The sequence below is a fragment of the Enhydra lutris genome, unplaced genomic scaffold, assembly GCF_002288905.1.
Source record: "Enhydra lutris kenyoni isolate GAN:26980312 unplaced genomic scaffold, ASM228890v2 scaffoldscaffold18, whole genome shotgun sequence".
Lineage (NCBI taxonomy): Eukaryota > Metazoa > Chordata > Mammalia > Carnivora > Mustelidae > Enhydra > Enhydra lutris.
The window spans coordinates 12,602,141-12,625,496 of NW_019154102.1; the positions used below are offsets into that span (position 1 = coordinate 12,602,141).

The 23,356-nt window shown below is 36.6% G+C and overlaps 1 protein-coding gene across 2 annotated transcripts in view; it reads left to right on the forward strand.

Annotated features, from left to right (window-relative positions):
* The window catches only part of LOC111148086 (KIAA1841 ortholog), a 53,025-nt gene that overhangs the window by 16,360 nt on the left and 13,309 nt on the right, over positions 1-23,356 (forward strand). Inside the window, exons 6-14 of one of the 2 annotated variants that reach the window (XM_022504482.1) lie at positions 1,353-1,513; positions 5,223-5,309; positions 5,421-5,531; positions 8,055-8,178; positions 12,201-12,353; positions 17,697-17,842; positions 18,998-19,097; positions 20,390-20,422; positions 21,724-21,823. In XM_022504482.1, the coding sequence (XP_022360190.1) occupies positions 1,353-1,513; positions 5,223-5,309; positions 5,421-5,531; positions 8,055-8,178; positions 12,201-12,353; positions 17,697-17,842; positions 18,998-19,097; positions 20,390-20,422; positions 21,724-21,823 (1,015 nt within the window). The remainder of the gene's footprint in view (positions 1-1,352; positions 1,514-5,222; positions 5,310-5,420; positions 5,532-8,054; positions 8,179-12,200; positions 12,354-17,696; positions 17,843-18,997; positions 19,098-20,389; positions 20,423-21,723; positions 21,824-23,356) is intronic. The other variant, XM_022504483.1, reaches the window with a different exon arrangement.

The following is a 23,356-nucleotide window of genomic DNA, read 5'->3' on the forward strand; positions in this document are numbered from 1 at the left end:
ACTCTGATAAGTCCTAGGAGGTAGGGCACAGATCACAGAAAATAGCTTGGGGCCTGAAATGGCTTCTCTGTGTCAGGAAAGCTTTGTCTGTCTTTCTTATTCTAGGGACCTCTAACTCTCTCTGTTTACAATTCCTTTAGAATAAACTGCTCTTGTTCTGTGGGGACAGGGTGAGACTACTATGTCCCATTAATACATTATGCCTATAAAGCAAACAATTTATCTTTAAGGAATAGTTTACTGTTGTATTAGATGAAACTAAGCAGAATTAACTTTGACTCAAGAGGAATTTTGCTCTAAAACTTAATTAAATGAAAATTAATTGGAATATATTTGCTTCACTAAGTAATTTCTTTAAACATGTTTTACTTACTTGTGTCTTTCATTTATAATTCAGTGAATTAAAAACAAATGCCCAACTATTAGTATAACCATATATGTGTAAACCAGATGCTAATGTTTATCATTTAAGAGTAGTTGATAAAATGTAAAAGTACAATATATACATGCACATATCAGGCTCTAACACTGAATATATTTTTTTATTTAATAAAGTTCTTAAGCATTCACATGTTTATATGTGTTTATGTTAAGGCAGAGTACTCCTTTGCTATATTAACAGATGTGAAATTTGTTTACTTGATTATTTGGAGTTTTATTAGTTCTCTGTATTCTTCCTACTCCTTAGTTGTTCCCCCATTTAGTTGTTAGTATTAATTGCTTCAGAGTGGGGTTACAGAAAAAAGTAGAAATTAAAAGAGTCCTTAATCTTTGAGTTTTGAGATCTAAGCCCTAAAGCATAATTTTTATGCCATAAACAAAATATTTGGAAAATACATGATTAGCCAGCATTACTTTTCCCCAAAACCCAAATCCACCTCAAAAAGAAAGTAAGTATACCTCAGGTTGGAGAAAAGGGAATAAAGTCAGAAAGCAAGCACAACACAACTGAGAAAACCCTGAAGTGACTAAAGTTATGTTTTAGCCACTCAAAGAAGTAGAGGCTTAATATTGCCATTAAGTGTAGTTATAGAAAGTCACATCTTATATACAGGAGTTTGTGGACTAAGATTTATACCTGCCACAATTATGAAAGATGCTCATTGCATTATTATTTAGAGTATGCGAGGAAAATTGAAAGTTATTTTCCTAGCTCTGTATGTGTTTGTAGAAACATGGCCTGCTGGCTCATCTTGGAACAGTATAGATTAACCCAGATAGGCAAAATCCAGTTAGTGCCTAGCAGTCCATAGATCAAGCTTTTAATGAATTTTGTCTTTAAAAGGTATTGACATGACATCATCCTCATGCTACTCTTTTCAACATACTTTTTCTGTTGTATGTTTTTTTAGGTTGAACAATGTATTCAGTATTGCCACAAAAATATGAATGCCATAGTAGCTACCCCATGCAACATGAACTGTATTAATGCAAATCTACTTACACGTATAGCTGATCTGTTCACACACAATGAAGTTGATGATTTAAAAGACAAGAAAGATAAATTTAGAAGGTAATTTTTTAAATTTAATTTTTAACCAAGTATTCCTGTTAGAAGAAATATACTTCCATTTCATTTTAGTGAAATATTCTATTTTATTTCAAATGAAATAAAATTTATCCAGATAAATTTTATTTATCTGGATAAAATTTATTTCTCTAGATAAAAATTAGTACTTAAATTATTTTGTATAATGCACGTATGAACGTATTGTGTTAGTGAATTATGTTAAAAATTATTAAGTGTGCATGGGTGGCTTAGTTAAGCAGCTGCCTTTGGCTGAGTCCTGCATCTGGCTTCTTGCTCAGTAGGGAGCCTGCTTCCCGCCCCCCACCCCGCTCCCAGCTTGTGCTCTCTCTCTCTCAAATGGATAAATAAAATCTTCTAAAAAATATTAAGATAGGGGGCGCCTGGGTGGCTCAGTGGGTTAAAGCCTCTGCCTTCGGCTCAGGTCATGATCCCCGGGTCCTGGGATTGAGCCCCACATCAGGTTCTCTGCTCTGTGGGGAGCCTGCTCCCCTCCCCCCGCCCCCTGCCTTCCTCTCTGCCTACTTGTGATCTCTGTCAAATAAATAAAATCTTTTTTTTAAGATTTTATTTATTTATCTGATAAAATCTTTTTTTTTTAAGATTTTATTTATCTGACAAAGATCACAAGTAGGCAGAGAGGCAGGCAGAGAGAGAGGGGGAAGCAGGCTCCTGCTGAGCAGAGAGCCCAATGCGGGGCTTGATCCCAGGACTCTGGGATCATGACCTGAGCCAAAGGCAGAGGCTTTAACACACTGAGCCACCCAGGTGCCCCAAATAAATAAAATCTTTAAAAAAATATTGATAGGCCTCATTATAAAAAGGAAGAATGGTATGAGATGAGGTCAGCAGTGGTCATATCATTTAGGTACTCATTAAGTCTTGGCAAAGAGGGTATGCTTTATTCTAAATGTCAGTGAGAGCAGAGGAATGGCATGATCTGATTTGTTTTTAAGAAATCATCCTAGTTGCTCTGGGGACAATAGACTGTAAGGATGTAAGAAGCAAGGAAGCTATGAAGAGGCTAGTGCAGTAGTCTGGTGAGAGATGAAAGGGTTTGGACTAGAGTAGGAGCTGGTAAGAAGTAGATGGATTCAGAGGGTGTTATTAGATCTGACAGATTTCAGATGGAATAATGTGGAGAGAGAGTGTATCCTAGGATAATTACTAGATTGAGGTTTAAGGAGCAATTAAGTGGATTATAGTGCCATTAATAGAGGAGAGATTGAGGTGACGGGAATCAGGAGATGGATTTAGGTCTTATTAAGAGTATTTGATATATTTCATATACTTTTGGGACATCAAAAAAAAGAAGAGGTAGGCTAGCATAGATAGGTGGGTATTGAAGTCTGAAACTTAGGTCAGAGGTTAGAGCTTAAAATAGAAATGTGAGTAAATAGATTTGAAGCCATGGAACTGGGTGCGATTTTTTTTGCAAGATCATTCTTTCTCCACTGAATTGCAGTGGCGTCTTTGCTATAAATCAGGTGACTGTATATGGAAGATGTGTTTTGGAACTCTCCATTTTGTTCTGTTGATTTTTTTCTTCTTTTTTTAAATTGAAATATAGTTGACACACAATGTTACATTAGTTTCAGGTGTACAACATAGTGATTTGACAACTCTATGCATTAAGCTATGCTCCCTACAAAAGTAGCTACTATCTGTCACCCTACAATACACTTACAAAACCTTTGACTATATTCTCTGTGCTGTGTCTTTAATCCCATGACTCACTCATTCCCTAACTGGAAACCTGTATTTCACACTGTCCTTCACCCATTTTGTCCATTCCCCTATCTCCTTCCCCTCTGGCAGCCATCAGTTTGTTCTCTGTAGGTCTGAGTCTGCTTTTTGTTTGCTTATTCATTTGTCTTTTAGATTCCACATACAAGTGAAATCAGATGGTATTTGTTTTTCTCTTTTTCACTTAGCATAATGCCCTCTGGGGTCCTTCCATGTTGTCACAAATGGCAAGATCTCATCCTTTTTATGGCTAAGTAATATCCCATTATGTATATACATAGACCATATCTTTTTTATCCATTCATCTATGGATGCACACCTGGGTTGCTTCCACATCTTGGCTATTGTAAATAATATTATAATAAACATAGGGGTGCATGTATGTTTTCAAATTAGGGGAATTACTGGATCATATGGTGGTTCTATTTTCAATCTTTTGAGGAACCTTCATCTGTTTTCCACAGTGGCTGCACCAATTTACATTCCCACCAACGGTGCATAGGAGTTCCTTTTCCTTCTCATCCTTGCTGTCACTTGTTATTTCTTATCTTCTTTATTCTAACCATTCTGACACTTGTAAGGTGATATCTCATTGTGGTTTTGATTTGATTTTGATTTCCCTGATGATTAGTGATATTGAGCATCTTTTCAGATGTCTGTTGGCCATCTGTATATCTCCTTGGAAAAATGTCTATTCAGGAGCATGGACAGAGGTTTTTTGGTATTGAATTTTATAAGTTTTTTATATATTTTGGATATTAACTCTGTATTGGATATATCATTTGTTAATATCTTCTCCCATTCAGTAGGTTGCCTTTTTGTTTTGTTAATGATTTCCTTGCTGTGCAAAAGCTTTATATTTTGATGTAGTCGCAATTGTTCATTTTTGCTTTTGTTTCCCTTGCCTAAGGACTCATAGCTACGAGAAAGTTGCAAAGGTCAATGTCAAAGAAATTATACTGCCTATGCTTTCTTCTATGAGTTTTATGGTATCAGGTCTCACATCTAGGTTTTTAATCTGTTTTGAGTTTTTTTGTGTGTATGGTGTGAGAAAGTGATCCAGTTTCATTCTTTTGCATATAGCTGTCCAGTTTTGTTGATTTCTTTATCTCTACTTATATCAGTAGTACACTATCTTAATTACAGTGGCTTTGTAATATTTTTTTGGTATGTAGGAATCTAAATTCTGAGACCTAAATACTTGAAAATGGGGTTAATATCCTAAATCCAGATCTGGCCTCAGGATATACATTTGGAATTAATAACACAAGACTTAAAATTTAGTCACATTATACAGAATTGTAAAGTTTTTATAAACATATGTCAAATGCTTAATGCTGTATCTGGCAGTCTTTGCAAACAGTGTTCATTTAACCCTCATAAAACCTTGTGAGTTTGGAATTATTAGCCCCATTTTATAGATGAGAAAACAAGGTTCAGATAGGTTAAGTAGTTGCCAAAGATCATATACCAAGTTATTAGTAGACCCTTAAGTTTTCAAGTTCCTCAATATCAAATATTCTTGTCCAAATATATATATATTTTTTAAGATTTTATTTATTTATTTGACAGAGAGAGATCACAAGCAGGCAGAGAGGCAGGCAGAGAGAGAGGAGGAAGCAGGCTCCCCGCTGAGCAGAGAGCCCTATGTGGGGCTCGATCCCAGGACCCTGAGATCATGACCTGAGCCAAAGGCAGTGGCTTAACCCACTGAGCCACCCAGGCACCCCATCCAAATATATTCTTGATTAAGCATTTATCATTAGTAGGTTTACTTACTTAGAACACTATAAGTATTTCATAAATTCCTGAAGAGAGTCTCTCCAAGGATTTACTAATTTTATTTTCTACATATGCAGATAGGTCGGTGTTTTTTTTCATTACTAGCAAGTAACTTTAATAATGTAAATAATAGAAAATTAATTTGTTGGTCATTTGTTGTTAATAGTAAACTTTTTTGTAAGAAGATTGAGAGACTTTTTGATCCCGAGTACTTGAACCCAGATTCTCGGAATAATGCATCGACGTTATACAGGTACAGTGATGTGTTTTTCTTTGGTATTCTATACAATGCAGCTAAATTGTTTAATTTTATCTCATTTTAAATGTTCTTCTTGTTTGTTTTTGTGTCTTCTTTGTGTTATAGATGCTGTTTGTGTAAGAAACTTTTAACAAAAGAAACAGAAAGAAGAATTCCTTGCATTCCTGGAAAAATCAATGTGGATCAACATGGAAATATTATCTACATTCACATAAGGTGCAGTAAAATAAAGTACACCTTTCAAATGTGAATTACTAGTGTTTTTCTAAAGACATAACTAATTTTACAAGGTATAGAACAACAGTTTTTTCTGAATGTGATTTAGTTTTGACTTGCAAAGATGCTTTCAAAACAAGTTTTGTAAAAGCTGTATTTTGTTTACTGAGTAAATTTCATGATTTTTTAGACTTCAAAATAGTAAAAATTATTGTGCATTAATCTTGAAAGATATTCTGGTCAGTGCCATTAAAATGATTTCTTTTTTCTAATGATTTTATTTATTGAATTTATTGAATTTATTAAATTATTATTTATTGAACAAACATTATATTGAATTTGACAGAGAACCATATTTATTTTCAGATAAATTTTGGTAAATGAGGAAATTGTCTTTAAAATTGGATATTCCTGGGGCACCTGGGTGGCTCAGTGGGTTAAGCCCCTGCCTTCAGCTCAGGTCATGATCTCAGGGTCCTGGGATCGAGCCCCGCATTGGGCTCTCTGCTCAGTGGGGAGCCTGCCTGCCCCCCCCCCGCCTGCCTCTCTGCCTACTTGTGATCTTTCTCTCTGTCAAATAAATAAACAAAATCTTTAAAAATAAAATAAAATAAAATAAAATTGGATATTCCTGGGGTGCCTGGGTGGCTCAGTCATTAAGCGTCTGCCTTTTCGGCTCAGGTCTGGGATCGAGCCCTGCATTGGGCTCCCTGTTCGGCAGAGAGCCTGCTTCTCTTCTCCCACTCCCCCTGCTTGTGTTCCTTCTCTTGCTGTGTGTCTTTCTCTCTGTCAAATAAATAAAGAAAATCCTAAAAAATAAAAAAATAAAATTGGATATTCCCTAATCTATTTTTTCTTCATACTTCGTCAGTATTCCATTAATATGTAGCCCTATTTTATTCCCCTTTAAATTCAAAACTACTTCTCATTCTTGGTAGAGGGAAGAGTATTGTAAATTGGTATAAAATCTCAGAAAAGCAAGAATTCTGAAATTATTTATTCTCTAAAAATACATAAATAAAAATAAATAAATAAATTCCTACTAGGAATTTATCCACAGAAGTAATGTTAGATTTGTGAAAACACTCAACAAGAAAACCTATTGCTATATTGTTTAGATAGGAAAGAAAAGGGAAACATCCAAATGATTAAATGAACTAAAATATATTCATGTAGTAATATATCTATATAAAGCATGTCTAATTAATTCTTAATGTGCAGCCTTTGAGAATAATGTTGTCGAAGTATGTATACTTATATAGCAAGTTGTTAATGGTGAATTAAGTGAAAAAAGTCATAAAACTAGAAATATTCACTAAAATGTAAACTGTGGTGTTACCTTTAAGTGATAGTATTATGGATGCTTTTAATTTTGTTCTTTTTTTTCTATGTTAAAAATGTACAGCACTTTTGTTAAAGGAAAAAATAATATAAATGTTAACTTTTGTATTTTAAACATTAAAACAAATATAGAGAAACACATTTAACCCTATTATTAATATTACAGTCATGCTTATTTTTTAAGCATTTTTTAAAGTTTTTTTTTTTTCTTTTAGTAGTATCTGCACCCAACATGGAGCTCAAACTCATGACCCTGAGATCAAGAGTCACATGCTCCTCTGACTGAGCCAGCCAGGTGCCCCTCGAGTCATGTTTAAAATTTTTCATTTTTCTCTTCATACAATAATCAGGGGAATCTTTATTAGTTATTATAAGCACATGGGGTTACTTTTTGTCTTGAGACTTGATTTTACCTTTCAGAAAGTACTTCCATTCTGACAGCAATAACTATTAACTATGTGAAAAACTTGATATTGACTTCAACATCCATTTTTGTTGTTTTATTTAGTATTTTCCTATAAGTCAGCTGTTGATGACATTTTTTAAGTTGTCTTTAATTAAAGCAGATGTGCCTATGCAACTTGTAATAACATCATGATATTTTGTTTGTTGAATAAGGACAAAGATAGCAAAGCTCAAAATGATTAAGGGACTTGGAAAAAACAGGAACTGGAGTTACATATGAACATAGCAAATAGGGTTTTAAGCCTTTGCTATTTTTTAAGTTTATATTAACTTCAAAATGTGTGTTACCAAGACCTGATTTTATATTACTGTATTACTCAATTACTTGAAAATGCCTTTTGAAAATAATATAAAGAAATGTTTAGAATCACCAATGATTAGTAACTTATTTTACAATATGTACAATTAGAATAAAGGTTCTATTTAGCATCATATGCCTAAGTCCCAACTGTTAGTGTGCTCAAAATATATTTAATTTAGCTTAGCAAAATAATTTGGCATTCAGTCTTTTGTATCTTTTTCTGTTGTCCACAGAAAAAGAGAATAAACAAACTCCCAAATGAGATTTTTTCTACTATTCAATGTAGTCCATCCCACAGTTATCATTTGGAGAATGTTTTTGGAAATAAGCCACAAATTTAAAAACATTTGCTTAAAACAAATTGTTTTTATTACTTGCTTGTAAAATAATAGAATAATTGAGGCTCTTTTGTCCAGGGATAAGACTTGGGATGTTCATGAGTATTTGAATAGTCTTTTTGAAGAATTAAAATCTTGGAGAGATGTATATTGGCGCTTGTGGGGAACAGTCAACTGGCTAACTTGTTCAAGATGTTATCAGGTGAGTTTTTTTGTTTTTTTTTTTTAAAGAATCAATATTTGGGGGCACCTGGGTGGCTCGATGGGTTGAGCCTCTGCCTTCGGCTCAGGTCATGATCTCACGGTCCTGGGACTGAGCCCCTCATCTGGCTCTTTGCTCAGCAGGGAACCTGCTTCCCCTCTCTCTCTGCCCACTTGTGATCTCGCTCTCTATGTCAAATAAATAAAATCTTAAAAAAAAAAGAATTAATATTTTGCTTTGCAAACTCTTAAGATTTTTTTTTTAAAGATTTTATTTATTTATTTGACACAGAGAGAGAGAGACAGCAAGAGAGGAACACAAGCAGTCCCCACTGAGCAGGGAGCCCAATGCAGGGCTCTGTCCCCAGACCCTGGGATAACAACCTGAGCTGAAGGCAGATGTTTAACTACTGAGCCACCCAGGCGCCCCTAAGATTTTTTTTTTTTTTTAAGATTTTATTTATTTATCTGACAGACAGAGATCACAAGTAGGCAGAGAGGCAGGCAGAGAGAGAGAGGGAAGCAGGCTATCCGCTGAGCAGAGAGCCCGATGCGGGGCTCGATCCCAGGACCCTGGGATCATGACCTGAGCCGAAGTCAGAGGCTTTAACCCACTGAGCCACCCAGGCGCCCCTAAGATTTTGTTTTTAAGTAATCTCTATATCCAGTGTGGGGCCAAACTCAACCCTGAGATCAGGCATTCCATGCTGTACCAACTGAGCCAGCCAGATTCCCGGCCAGCAGAGCAGGCTTTTTAAACATAGGCTGTTTAATTAGTATGTTTGGATGTGTTTGGACAATATATGACATTTTTTTTTAAAGAAACTAGTGATAAAAACAGTAGCACTATTAAACATTGCTTGTATCTGGTTTTGTCTCTTACTGTATATCTTCAACCTCCTCTTTATTTTCATTACTGAAACAATCATGCTTTGTCTAATTTTTAGAAAATCAACAGGTTTTAAGTGACCAAATCTATTTTTTCAGTGGGGAAAAAAAATATCAAAATCCTTACACCCTTCAATTATTTTGGGCCAAACTGTTTCTCTGTTAGCCCATTAATTTCTTTAGAAACTCAGAAGCACTTTGTAGATATGGTATTATTGATATGTGCTCTTCTTACCATAGCAGTTGTGTTCCCAAAAAGATTAAAAGATTTTGTTCATTTTGTTTAATAAATGAAATCTGTAATAAAAACATAAGAAAGCTTATTATTTGAAGGTACCTGTAATAAATCCTTTTATAGAATAAGTAGATCTTTGTAAGTCACAGTCATTCCTAATCAGTCTTAGGCATAAATCCAGAGTGTTCTACACAAATTTTTTTATAAATGCCTAATGTCTCCCTGCCCCCAGTAACTTCCTCTCTCACTTGAGTAACAGTTTTCAGTAGATGGAAGGAAGAACAGCTTATCAAACCTATCATGGTGAGTTTTTTCAAACTATGTGAATTTCCACCCAATGGACTCCCAATTCCCACAATTTTTTAAATTGGATTTGTTGAAGTATAGCATTCATTTAGTAAAATTTATCCTTATACAGTAAAATTCATCCTTTTTTATGAGGTTCGACAAACACATATAGTCATGTAATTACCACCGTAGTCAAAGCATAAGCCACTTCCATCAGCCTAGACATTTCTCTGGGCCTCTTCTCATTTCTTCTTCCATCCCAGCCTCTGGCAGCACTGATCTGTTTACCATGCCTGTTTACTTGGCTTTTCCAGAATGTCATATACATAGAATCATACTGTATTTAGCTTTTTTTTTTTTTTTAAAAGATTTTTTATTTATTTATTTGACAGAGAGATCACAAGCAGGCAGAGAGGCAGGCAGAGAGAGAGGAGGAAGCAGGCTCCCCGCTGAGCAGAGAGCCTGACGCGGGGCTCGATCCCAGGACTCTGAGATCATGACCTGAGCCGAAGGCAGCGGCCCAACCCACTGAGCCACCCAGGAACCCCTGTATTTAGCTTTTTGATCTGGCTTCTTTTACTTAGCAAATGGATTTGAAGTTTATCCATATTGCTTTATGTGTCAGTTTATTTCTTCTTTGTGCTACATTGTGTAAATGTATCCCAGTATGTTTATCCACTCACCTGTGAAGGATTTTATAGTGTTTCTAGTTTAGAGCTATTATGAAAAAAGCAACTATGAACATTTCCATACAGGCTTTCATATGAACATACGTTTTCATTCTTCTTGAGTTATTACCTAGAAGTAGGATTGCTGGATTGTGTGGTAAATGTAAGCTTAACATTTATGATGCTTAGTTTCCCAAAGTCCTTGAATCATTTTGCATCCTTGCCAGCTCTGTGTGAGAGTTCCAGTTGTTTCACACCCTCACCACACTCTTTGTTGTTAGCTTAGGTTTGGGGAGCGGGGGGTGGAGGTTATTCGTTTGTTTTTTAAACTTGGTAGATATTTAGTAGATACTCCCTACAGTGGACTAGCACTAATAATCAAGGATTTCAAGCTTCTAAAATCTGACTTGTTTAGCATGTTGGAACACAGAAAGTGTGAGGGACTTTTTCACTTCTTTATAGCAAATTGAATATTGATTTACAGTATTTCTTATGGAGAGTTTATAAACTCATAAAATATTTCAGATGTAAAATATTTTGTGTATGAGAGTGCACCTTATAGCTATTATCACTCAAAAATTTTTTAAAGACTTATTTATTGTAGAAAGAGAGAGAGTGCAGGGGCAAGGGGCAGAGGAAAAGAGAAAATCCTCAAATAAACTTCTTGCCAAGCGCAGAGCCTGATGTGGGACTCAGTCTGAGGACCCTGAGATCACGACCTGAGCCGAAACCAAGAGTTGGCCACTTAAGTGACTGAGCCACCCAGGCACTTCTAGACTCAAAATTAAATTAAAAATGGTTTAAAAATCATAATTGGAACTAATGACTAAGAATCTGGAATTATGGACTATCTTTTATTGCTTTTATGTTAAAAATAAGTGCTTAAAATTGTTAATGTTGTTCTTTATTTTATCAACTTGTAAACATATCTGAAAACTATTAATTTTATTATTAAATTAAACTATTCAAGTATTCAAAGTTGTCACATAGTTTTCATTAACATTGGTGCTAAATATTTACCTTAAAAAATATGTCTAAGAATAATCAAGCGAGGCAAATTTTATTTCATTTTTTCATTGGAAAACTTTTTATTTGATTAGCTATTTATAAAATTAGATGTACATTGAGATCAATTTAATGCACCTGAATTTTGAGTAAAGTGTTTTGTTTTTGCTTTGCTTCATTGAGGTGTAATTACCTGCCATAAAATTCATTCATTTTGGGGCGCCTGGGTGGCTCAGTTGGTTAAGCCGCTGCCTTCGGCTCAGGTCATGATCCCAGGGTCCTGGGATCGAGTCCCGCATCGGGCTCCTTGCTCCGTGGGGAGCCTGCTTCTCTCTCTGCCTCTGCCTGCCGCTCTGCCTGTTTGTGCTCTCCCTCTCTCTCTCTGACAAATAAATAAATAAAATCTTAAAAAAAAATTCATTCATTTTAAGTGTACGATTCACTGATTCTTAGTAAGTTTATAGAGTTGTTCATCTATCACCACCATCCAATTTTAGTCCATTTCCACCATTCCAAAAAAGGTCCCTTGTTTCCATTTGCTGCCATTCCCCAATTTATCTCCAACACCAGGTAACCACTAATCTACTTTGTGTCTCTAGAGATTTGCCTTTTCTGTACGTGTTATTTAAATGGAATATACAGGGGCACCTGGGTGGCTCAGTTGGTTAAGCATCTGCCTTCAGCTCAGGTCATGATCCAAGGTTCATGGGATCAAGTCCATTTGGGCTCCCTGCCCAGCACAGAGTCTGCTTCTCCTCTCCCTCTACCCTTCCCCCTGCTCATGATCTCTTGCTTTCCCAAATAAAAAAAATAAAATACTTTTTAAAAATTAAAAAGAAAATAAATGGAACATACATTTTGTAGTCCTGAGTAAAGTTTTTTGAGATGTAGAATTTTATTGTGGGAATAATAATTGTTTTATATATTTCTTTTATTCAGGCTTTTCTCTGTATAGAATTTTCACATTGTCAATATCACTCAGAAACAGTGGTTTATCCTACCGCATCAAGTTCACTGAGTACTATTGGCACTGGTATTTATCCCTGCTGTAACCAAAAGGTTCTTCGGTTTGATCCCACTCAGCTTACAAAGGTAAATTTTGTTTTTTTGTTGTTTCAAAGATTTTATTTTAAAAAAAGATTTTATTATCTTAAGTAATCTCTACACCCAACATGGGGCTGAAACTTACAACCTCAAGATCAAGAGTCTCATGCTCCACCAGTTGAGCCAGCGAGGTAAATTTTGGATGTTGCCCTTTGGTAGTTACAGTGCTCACTGCACTGTCTATTTAATCTTTCCTCCTTTTGTTGTTTTTAAAGCATAAAGATGATACATTCATATAGGAAAGACTTTAAACAATACAAAAATAAGTATAGTTAAAAGTAGAAGTCCCTTTATACCATTCCCTTGTTCTGCATCTTTTCTTAGAGGTAACCACAGTTAACAGTTTCCTTTCAGACTTTGTTTTATACAATTTTTCTTTTTTTTAATATTAAGTTTTCTTGCCTTCTCTCTTTTCAAGATTTTATTTATTTGAGAGAGAGCACGCATATAAGCTGGGAGTGGGGCAGTGGGAGAGGGTGAATCAGGCTCCCCACAGAGCAGGGAGCCCAATGCAGGGCTTGATTTCAGGACCCTGAGATCATGACCTAAGCCGAAGGCAGCTGCTTAACCAACTGAGCCACACAGGCACCCCTGTTTTATACATTTCAAGCACAAATTATATGCAGTTTTTTATATTGGAAATAGGATCATACTATTCATATTATTCTATAACTTGCCCTTTTCAATCAACAATATACCTAGGTTATCTTTCTGTCATTTCTTTTACTGCTGCATAATATCCTAAGCCATGCATATATCACAATTTATTTAACCAGCCTCCTATCAATGAACATTTAGGTTGTTTCCAGATTGATGGTATTTGTGTGTTGTAATGAACATCCTTATACATATATCTTGGTACAATGTGTGAGTATTGCTGTAGGTTAGAGTCCTTGATCACTAACACTTTTGAAAATGTTATGTAATTAAATTTCATCAGTGGAGGAAAAGAACCTAAAGCTCTTCCTCCTCCTCATCCATACAACAGTTATTTATAAAGTATCACAGTTGTGTCACACTGTGCAAGGCAGAGAATAATCTAACTTCTGTAAAATTAAATAGTTTCTCCCTTTGTGGAGCTTATAGCTCATGCAGTAGTATCAAAAGGGGGGTAAAAAAGCAGGCAAAGAAATGTTTGAAGAAGTATGTAGGGCCATAAATGTCTATAATAGGCTGGTCTGATCTGGGCATTGAAGTCAAGGAGTTGGGATTCAGTTGAAATCTGAAGGGTGGGTATTTGTGAGGCAAAGAGGAGGGACATAGTCTGAATACCAAGGCCAGAAGGAACACAGTGAATGAGAAAGACTGAACAAAACTGCCTGTTATAGAAAACAGTTTAAGAAAAGGCTGGCAAGGTAGGTAGATGTTAGGCAATGCACGGACGGGAGCTTGTAGGCCATGGGGTGTTTTTTTTGTTTTTAAAAATTTTGGGTTTTGAAGATAAGTTGCAGTGTGGAGAGTGGCTTAGGAATATTAAGTGTCGTCAGGTATGAGAGTAGTTACTGCTTAGTCTTAAAGATGATGATAGCTTGGCCCAGGGTTGTAAAGATGAATTCAGAATTTAGAAGGTAAAACTGAAATGGCTTGATGGATTATATCACAGAGGAAAAAGTCGAGAATAACTCAGTTTCTTGCTTGTGCTACTGGATAGTGGTAGTGCTGTCTACTGAGGAGGAAACAAGAAGGGAATTAGGTTTGGAGAGAAGCTCATGAGTTCTGTTTTGGACATTTTGAGATTGAGGTGTTTTAGGAGACAACCAGGCAAAGAATGTTAGATATGTAGGTTTTGGGGCTCAGAGAATTGGCTACCTGGAAGTGATAATTTTAAGTCTTTTTGCACATAAGTGAGAATTGAAACCAGCAGGTCTAGGTGAGCATAAGAAGAGCAGAGAGCCTATGGAGAAGCCTAGAGAAATTCCCAGAATTTAATGGCTGGATAGCAAAGCACGAGCCTACAAAAGACAAAGATCAGGAGCGGCGGGAATAATAGAAGGAAAACCAAGGATGTTGTCATGAAAATCAAAGGAGTAGTATTTGAAGAAAGAGAAAGTAGTCCATGATGCCAAATACTGCCAAGAAGTCAGAAAAAATAATGAAAGAAATCTGTCCTTTAACTATGGTAACCTGGAATTCATGTGTGAAGAACTGTTTTGTTGGAGTACTAGATGCCAAAGCCAGATTGGTATGGGTTGTGGAAGAACAAATGTGGGCAGTATGAATAGCAGCTCTTTTGGGAAATTGGAGAATGGAGAAGCTAAATCAGTAATTATACTATAGGTATTTGGTTATTGTCTCTGCTTTATTTTGTTTTAATATTAGAGATCTTTTTTAAAGTCGGTGGGAGATCCAGTTGAGGAAGAGAGGTTGATGATATAAGGTTATGACGCAGTATTAGTTTAGATGAGAAGAAGGGCAATTCCTCTGTTGGAACAGTAAAAGAAGAGTAGGGTGTTTGCAGTTATTAGTAAAATTATGTTTTTATCATTTGGATGCATTTTTTCCAATCTAATGCCTTTCCTCTTATCTCTGAAGTATGAGGGAAAAGCCATCTGCTAAGATTGAGAGGGGAAAGGGAAGGTTCTTCCAAGGTTTGAAGAAAGTATTCAAGGTTTGAAATAGTCTTTTTGGAAAACATGAGAGTGAATTTCCCAGAGAAAGGTTGTAGGTTCCTAAGCAATTTGAGAGCCCACTGGGGTTTGGTAATCTTAAATTCACAATGAAATCCAGCATGCTTTTATGTGACTCTCTCCAGCAGGGCTAAGCTGCTTGAGTGCAAATATGGAGACAGTGGGTCATTGAGGTTTTACCAGGTGGGTATGATGAGATTTAGGGCCAAGGAATTTGGGGTATTAACATGAATGTTATTGAAATGGTGGATCATGGGATTTAAGCTGGAAGGTAGTTTGTTATATTTACAACCAGTCACCAACTTCAATTAGTCAGAAATTTTATTGATGAGGTAATAGGTTACCCACATAATATTTGTATTTAATGTTAGGTAGATGGTTTGCATACAAAGCTATTTAAATCAGGTATGACACTGTAAACGAAATGGAATTAGCTTTGATAGGCCCAGGACTTTTATTAATTCATGGTTTTGTTATATTTTGCAGTAATATGATTTTTAGTCATTGATTTCTTTGTGGATATGGTGTTTCTGTTTTAACTATCGTGTTCACATTGTTGTAAACAATACTAAAAGTTGTAACTTGTTGTCTTGTTATTGTCTATTTACTGGTTGTATTAACCCCTTATATTCCATTCATCAGGAGACAGTTGAGGAATAAATAGTAATTAAACTGTATGATAAATCTTTATGTGACATCATGGATATTGTTGAGGTGATTTCTTAGACTAAGTGAAATCTAAATAGTTTATATGGTGATTTATATTTCCAGTAATGGCAGACCTAGTAATTCAGACCATTCCTCCCATCAAAAGGCAACTAAAAAAGGTAGATGATATATAACTATAAAGATTAAATTGAAAGTATCAAAAAAGCTAATAAGATAATAAGGAATTAGTGTTAAGGTATAGGAAATGATATAAACCTAAGGGAGCCAGCACTCAAGACCATTTTTGCCCTGGGAGCAAATACCAGTCTGGAAAGGATCTGGAGGAATGGAGTTAGTAATGAATAATAGTTCTATCCTTACACTTTCAGCTGGGATCCAAAGAAAATAGATTAAATCAGAAATAAACTATTCTTTGCCTGGGTAACACCCAGCCAGCAACTGGCTTTGATTCCATTGCATGGCCTAGGAAATTTCAAGTTCTGAACTTGGATTAAGGTCATCTTGGATTGCTGTTGTTCCCAGACACCTAGCAAAAGCAGTAAAAATTCTCTTTGGGGGAAAATAACCTTATTCTACACCTCAAATTATTGCTACAAACAATTTTTTTTTTTTAATAAACTAGGCAATCACATTTCATGAGTATGGCTTTTTTTTTTTTCCAATTTATTTATTTGACAGAGATAGATCACATGTAGGCAGAGGGGCAGGCAGAGAGAGAGGAAGGGAAGCAGGCTCCCCGCTGAGCAGAGAGCCCGATGCGGGGCTCGATTCCAGGACCCTGATATCATGACCTGAGCTGAAGGTAGAGGCTTTAACCCACTGAGCCACCCAGGCGCCCCTACAAACAATTTTTTAATAAAATATTCAACATAGAAAGATAACCTGACATAGATGGAAGTAGGTTACCAAGAAGGGGAACAGTAGAATTTATGCCACAAAAACAAACCACAGAAACTATAAATATTGGAATTATTGACACAGACTATAAAATAAAGAAGATTACTAGTTTAAGTTGATAGAAGCTAAGCTTGGAAATTTTTGGTACGGATTTATAAACTATAAAAAATGGGAAGCCTGGGTGGCTTAGTTGGTTAAGCAACTGCCTTCCACTTGGGTCATGATCCCAGGGTTGTAGGATTAAGCCCCAAGTTGAGCTCCCTGCTCAAAGGGGAGCCTGCTTCTCCCTCTCCCTCTGCCACTTCCCTGGCTTGTACTCTCCTGCTTTTTCTCTCTCTCTCTGTCAAATAAATAAATAAATAAAATCTTTTTTAAAGAATAAATAAATAAACTATTAAAAAATGACAAGGGCCACATCTTTGGCTCAGTGGGGTAAGCATCTGGCCCTTTTTTTTCTTCTAAGATTTTATTATTTATTTGACAGAGAGAGCACAAGCAGGAGGAACAGGAAAGGGAGCAGCAGGCCCCACCGCAGAGCAGGGAGCCTGATGCGGGGATTGACCCTAGACCCTGAGATCATGACCTGAGCCGAAGGAAGACGCCCAACCCACTGAGCCACCTAGGTGCCCCATAACAATCTGACTCTTGGTTTTGGCTCAGGTCATGGTCTCAGGGTCATGAGATCAGGCTCTGTACTCAGCGTGGACTCTGCTTAAGATTCTCTCTCTCTCCCTGTCCCTCAGCCTATACCTCTGTTCTTCCACGTACATTCTCTCTCTCTCTCTCTCTAAAATGAATAAAATCTGGGATGCCTGGGTGGCTCAGTGGTTTAAGCAGCTGCCTTCAAGTCAGGTTATGATCCCAGTGTCCTGGGATCCAGTCCCGCATCGGGCTCCTCACTCAGTGGGGAGCCTGCTTCTCTCTCTCTGCCTCTGCCTGCCACTCTGTCTGTTTGTGTTCTCTCTCTCTCTCTCTCTCTGACAAAAAAATAAATAAAATCTCTAAAAATAAAAAAAGTGGTAAAATGGTTGCTATGACGATATTGCCAGGCAAAGAAGAACAAAATCATACAATCATCTTTACAGGAACATTTCTATAACAAACCAACCTCTCTAATTTCGTGTCTCTTATGACACAGGGCTGTAAAGTGAAGGACCACATGGCTGCTCTTGAGGATCAAGGTGAAGGTGGAGATTTGCCGTCCTGCCCAACTGCTAAAATACTGGACGATCTCCACAAACACAAAGATGTCATCGTTGTGCCTTTTTCTAAAGATACGGTTAGGTGAGGCAGAGGGGAGAACGCTGTGCTGCAGCTTTATTTATGCTTCACATATCAGAATCCTCCATTCCCTAGTGTTTCCCCAAATCAATCCCCTGGTCGTTTACATCATTTCAGAAAGCTTACTGAAATTATATGTTAGCTCCCATTCAGAGCAAGCAGGTGTTTACTTGGTAGGAAAAATACTTCAAAATATTGGAGGTCCAAGGGGAAGAAAAATGAATAAAAGGAGTCTTTGGTGATTGAAAGTTTGGGACCCACAATTCATTTTTTTTTTTAAAGATTTTATTTATTTATTTGACAGAGAGAGATCACAAGCAAGCAGAGAGGCAGGCAGAGAGAGAGGAGGAAGCAGGCTCCCTGCTGAGCAGAGAGCCCAATGCAGGGCTCGATCCCAGGACCCTGAGATCATGACCTGAGCCGAAAGCAGCGGCTTAACCCACTGAGCCACCCAGGCGCCCCCACAATTCATTTTTTGAGGGTTTTTTCTTTGCCCAAGTTACTTAAGCCCTTCTTAAATGCCTGATTGATGCAACTAGAAAAAAAAAAAAAGTCGTTGAGGTCATCTTTGCATAAATTTGAACTCCTTGAGTTTAATAATTTCTTTTTTTTTTTTTTTAAAATTTTTTTTTTTTATTTGACAGAGAAATCACAAGCAGGCAGAGAGGCAGGCAGAGAGAGAGGAGGAAGCAGGCTCCCTGCTGAGCAGAGAGCCCAATGTGGGGCTCGATCCCAGGACCCTGAGATCATGACCTGAGCCGAAGGCAGCGGCTTAACCCACTGAGCCACCCAGGCGCCCCGAGTTTAATAATTTCTGAAGTCACTTCTGTCATTTTGCAGTTGCAGCAGGCGGTCAGGTGGGGGAGTGGGGGACCCTTTAATGAAGGCGTTTCTCACAGAAGTACCGGTCATAGCAGCCCGGTTCACAACCTGGCAAGTGTTTGGTAGTGCCGTGGTGCTCCCCTATGGTCAGTGTCTTCTGCTGGGGGAATCACTAGATGAATTAAGCAATGTAAATGTTGAGGTGACATACTTTATGCTCAAGAACTATGTTTCTAAAGAGCGATTTATAAAATATTTGCAATAAAAAAGATATCATTGGCATTTCACTTCTTATGAAATTGAACATTTCTCCATAAAATGTCTTTTTCTTTCAAGTGATTCTGGGGTTGGTCCCTGTGATGAGAAGAGTCTAGATTGTGATGTTTTACTGGAGCCAAATACACCATGGGGCCCCAAAAGTGTGGAGCTCAATGCTGTGAGTAGCTGTTTCACTTATTCTTTACTAATATAAACAACCGATGACATTTAATCTTTTTTTTTTCGATGACATTTAATCTTTAACAGAAATGTAATTGGTTTAAACTGAAATTAAAATATTTGGTTGAAGGGTGGCCGGTTAGCTCAGTTGGTTAGAGCGTGGTGCTAATAAAGTATTTGCTTGATAAGCGTTTACTGACTACCTGATCATAACAACAAGGTATTATGCTGAGTTAGTAGGACTCTAAGGGTAATAGGACATGTTCCTTGCCCTCGACTAATAACTAATCAACTTAAATTTGGGGAAAAAATTTAACATGGTCTTCAGAGGTTTTATTATGGACAACTAATAATTTGAGAATTGAAGATAGAGTGAATGAGATATTTTGTCCTCTCCTAGTTCTATAAATTTCTTTTGGTACGAAATTCCTTTTTTTAAATTGTAATCAGGAATTCATTTAGTTTTTGCAAGGTTTCAAAACAAATATTTTTCAGATGGCTGGATAGCTTTGATTTTTTTGATTCTTGTTACTGACAACCAGGGAATCTCCAATTGCCTGTGAACTTCTGCGCTTTGTATTGGCTGAGGTAGCATTTATTTGACAAAGTGAAATATTCCATGTAAAATGCATTGTAAACTTCAAATGTCTATAAATATTCAATTATTAACATTCATTTATGAATTATATACCACATAGCAAATTAGATTTCTTGAATATCCATATATAATCTGGTTCCTTAACTTAGAGTAAAATATAAACATTAAGAAGTAATTGAAGGGGCCCTTGGGTGGCCTAGTCAGTTACGTATCCGACTCTTGGTTTCAGCTCGGGTCACGATCTAGGAGTCATGAGATCAAGCCCCGAGTCACACTCTGCACAAAGTCTGCTTAAGATTCTCTCTCCTGCTGCTTGTGCTCTCTCATTCTCTCTCTCAAGCAAACAAATGCATCTTTAAAAAAAAAAAAGTGATTGAAATAGTTCAAAAAATAAGTTAGATTATCTCTACATGTGATTTGCTTATCCTTTGGAAATGACACTAGGAAGTATTGATTTTCTTTCTTCTTCTTCTTCTTTTTTTTTTTTTTGTAAACGTATTCTCTAGGCAGCAGATATAAAAAATTTGTAATACATCATTTTCTGCCTGAGTTTTAAGTTATGTTTCAACCTGGAAAGGACCTATACTTGCAGCTTTTTTCCAGTTCTTCCACAGTCTCCACATAAAAATAAGGAGCTGTAGTCTAGGTAGATGCAGATTTATTAATCTCCTATTCCTTTGTCTTTCTTATAGTTTTTGTCACTGAAAAATTGGACTCTGCAACTGGTAAGTAAGCAAATATATTCCACTTTCATGGATCTTTTTCTTCTGCAATTAAAGTTTCGTTTAATAGAATCTTACCAGTATCTTATTTTACAGATTTTAGTTCAAATCGGTTATCCTTTTCAGCTTCTGTAATTTTGCACTTACTGAAAATGCCATTGTTTAAAACAGACATACTGTATTATCTTGTTGTATACTCCTTATGTGTCCCTAATGACTTCTAAAACTCACATTTAAGTCACATTAGGACATAGAACAAAAAAACAAATCTATTAAATTCCAGGTGAAATTTGTTTGGTTGGTTGGTTGATTTCTTTTTTTTCTTTTACCTATTTGCCACTACTCTGCCATCTGCCACCAATATTCACAAGAATGCAACTGAAATTTGGATCAGTGATGGCAGAAAGTGGGGTGGGTAGGCAGAAACAGGAAGCTGATGCAGCTATTGTTGAGTAATCTAGGACCACATTTATCCAGAGAATGTGCACCTGTGCTTGCTTATGAGACTACTTTAATAATGGCAATTATTATGTTTTAATTTAATCTTAATATCAAGGAACATACATTCAGTTGAGTGATAGAGGTGCAGTTTGACAAATGCTGAGGACCTTTATGTGCCCATCACTCTGCTAGGATATGTGAAGGAAATAATTTAAAAATGTTTATTGTAGGGCGCCTGGGTGGCTCAGTGGGTTAAAGCCTCTGCCTTCAGCTCAGGTCATGATCTCAGGATCCTGGGATCAAGTCCCACGTCGGGCTCTCTGCTCAGCAGGAGCCTGCTTCCCCCTCTCTCTCTCTGCCTGCCTCTCTACCTACTTGTGATCTCTGTCAAATAAATAAAATCTTTAAAAAAAAAATGATTATTGTAGGGGTGCCTGGGTGGCTCAGTCATTAAGCATCTGCCTTCAGCTCAGGTCATGATCCCAGGGTCCTGGGATCGAGCTCCGGGTCCGGCTCCCTGCTCCATGGGGAGACTGCTTCTCCCTCTCCCACTCCCTCTGCTGTGTTCCCTCTCTCACTGTGTCTCTCTCTGTAAATAAATAAAATCTTTTAAAAAAAATGTTTAATGTAATGTGACCTTATCCTAAACATAGAAATTCTTATGCCCATTTCCCAAATGTTATACTAGGCATTGGTTACTTTATCAGATCTTGTGTGGCTTATTTAGAAAAGTGTGTTTGAAAAAAATTACTTATCCAAAATAAATTTAGATAAATGTGTTTGAAAGAATCCATAAGAAATGTGTTAATACTATGTTTTTTAAAGGGTGTGTTTGTTTTGTTTTGTTTTGTTTTTTAATTCAGAAACAACAATCGTTATTTTCAGAAGAAGAAGAATATACCACTGGATCTGAGGTCACTGAAGATGAAGTTGGAGATGAAGAAGAAATATCCAAGAAACAAAGTACTGATTTCTAAGATAAAATCAAGTATCACTTTTATGAAGAGGTAGCATTTTAAATGCTTTAATGCAAGGGATGAGGACTTAGCTATGTAAGTCTACATGGTAGGCTGCAACATGGAAAAAAAGAAAAAAGGAGCCTCCTCCATCAGGATTCCCAAATCCTGACACTAACACAGAATAACAAAAAGTTATTTTAAAAAGTGCAGTGTTCTGAGAAATAATCCTCCACATTTTCACTTCAGGTGTAACCTAATGGGTTTCTCAAAATGCATGACTTAACATCAGTGTGTGCCTGAGGTGATTTCAGGTGACACTCAAACGAAGCATTATGCAATAGTAATCAGAGTATGATTCTTTTTTTTTTTTTTTTTTAAGATTTTATTTATTTGTCAGAGAGGGAGAGAGAAAGAGAGTACCAGCCCGGGGAACAGTGGAGGCGGAGGGAGAAGCAAGCTCCCTGCTCAGCAGGGAGTCCTGATGTGGGACTCGATCCCAGGACCCCAGGATCATGACCTGAGCTGAAGGCAGATGCTTAACCGACTGAGCCACCCAGGCATCCCCAGAATATGATTCTTAAGAAATTAAAAACATGATTTTATACAACTACAGAATAAACTTGTGTCAAAAGTTTTGAGCTCTTTGGCAAGAGAAATAAGGGAAAAAATTAGTTCAAAGAGCATTTGAAGACTTAGGTATTTATAGGCATTTGAAAAAGAATGTTAAAGAGTATTGCAAGTTAGGTTCGAAACTAATTGATGTCTTATAATGCATTAAACCAATCACCTTTGAGGGTATCTTCTAAACAGAAATCATTTGCATTTCTGTTAGATACAAAAATCTGCAAGTTACAAATTTCACAGCATTTGGCCTTCAATCAACAGTAATAGGAGAGTCAGATACAAGGATATTTTCCTTGAGATTTAAGTATTTCTACATGGCCCCTTAAGCAGTCCTCCAGTATGACACTAAAAGGACATACAACCCTCCCTTTGTCTTTTTTCCAAGTTTTATATAATTTTTCTTGATGTGTCAAATACTCTTATTAAAAAACTAGTTATTTATCAGTTATTTTATTTGTCAATTATTTATAGTTATTTATCAATTATTTATCAATTATTTTTTTTATCAATTATTTTAAAATTATAATTAGTCAAGGAGAAATGCTACTATGTATTGTGTGAGGTTTTTTCCCCACAGTTGATTGAGGTAGAATTTATAATGGAGAATGAATATAATGAATTTTAATAAAATTCACCCATTTTTAAGTATACATATTGATGAATTTTGGCATACAGTTGGGTAACCACCACCAAAGTCAAGACTAGAACATCACCCCAAAAAATTAATTCCTGCCCTTTTACACTCAGTTCCCTTTCCCCAGTCCCACCCTGCAGGTCACCTCCAGTCCCACCCCACAGGTCACCACCAATCTGCTTTTGTCACTGTGGTTTACCTTTTCTAAAGTCTCATGTAAATGGAATCATCGGTAGTCTTTTGTGTGTGGCTTCTTTCACTTAGTGTGATGTTTTTGAG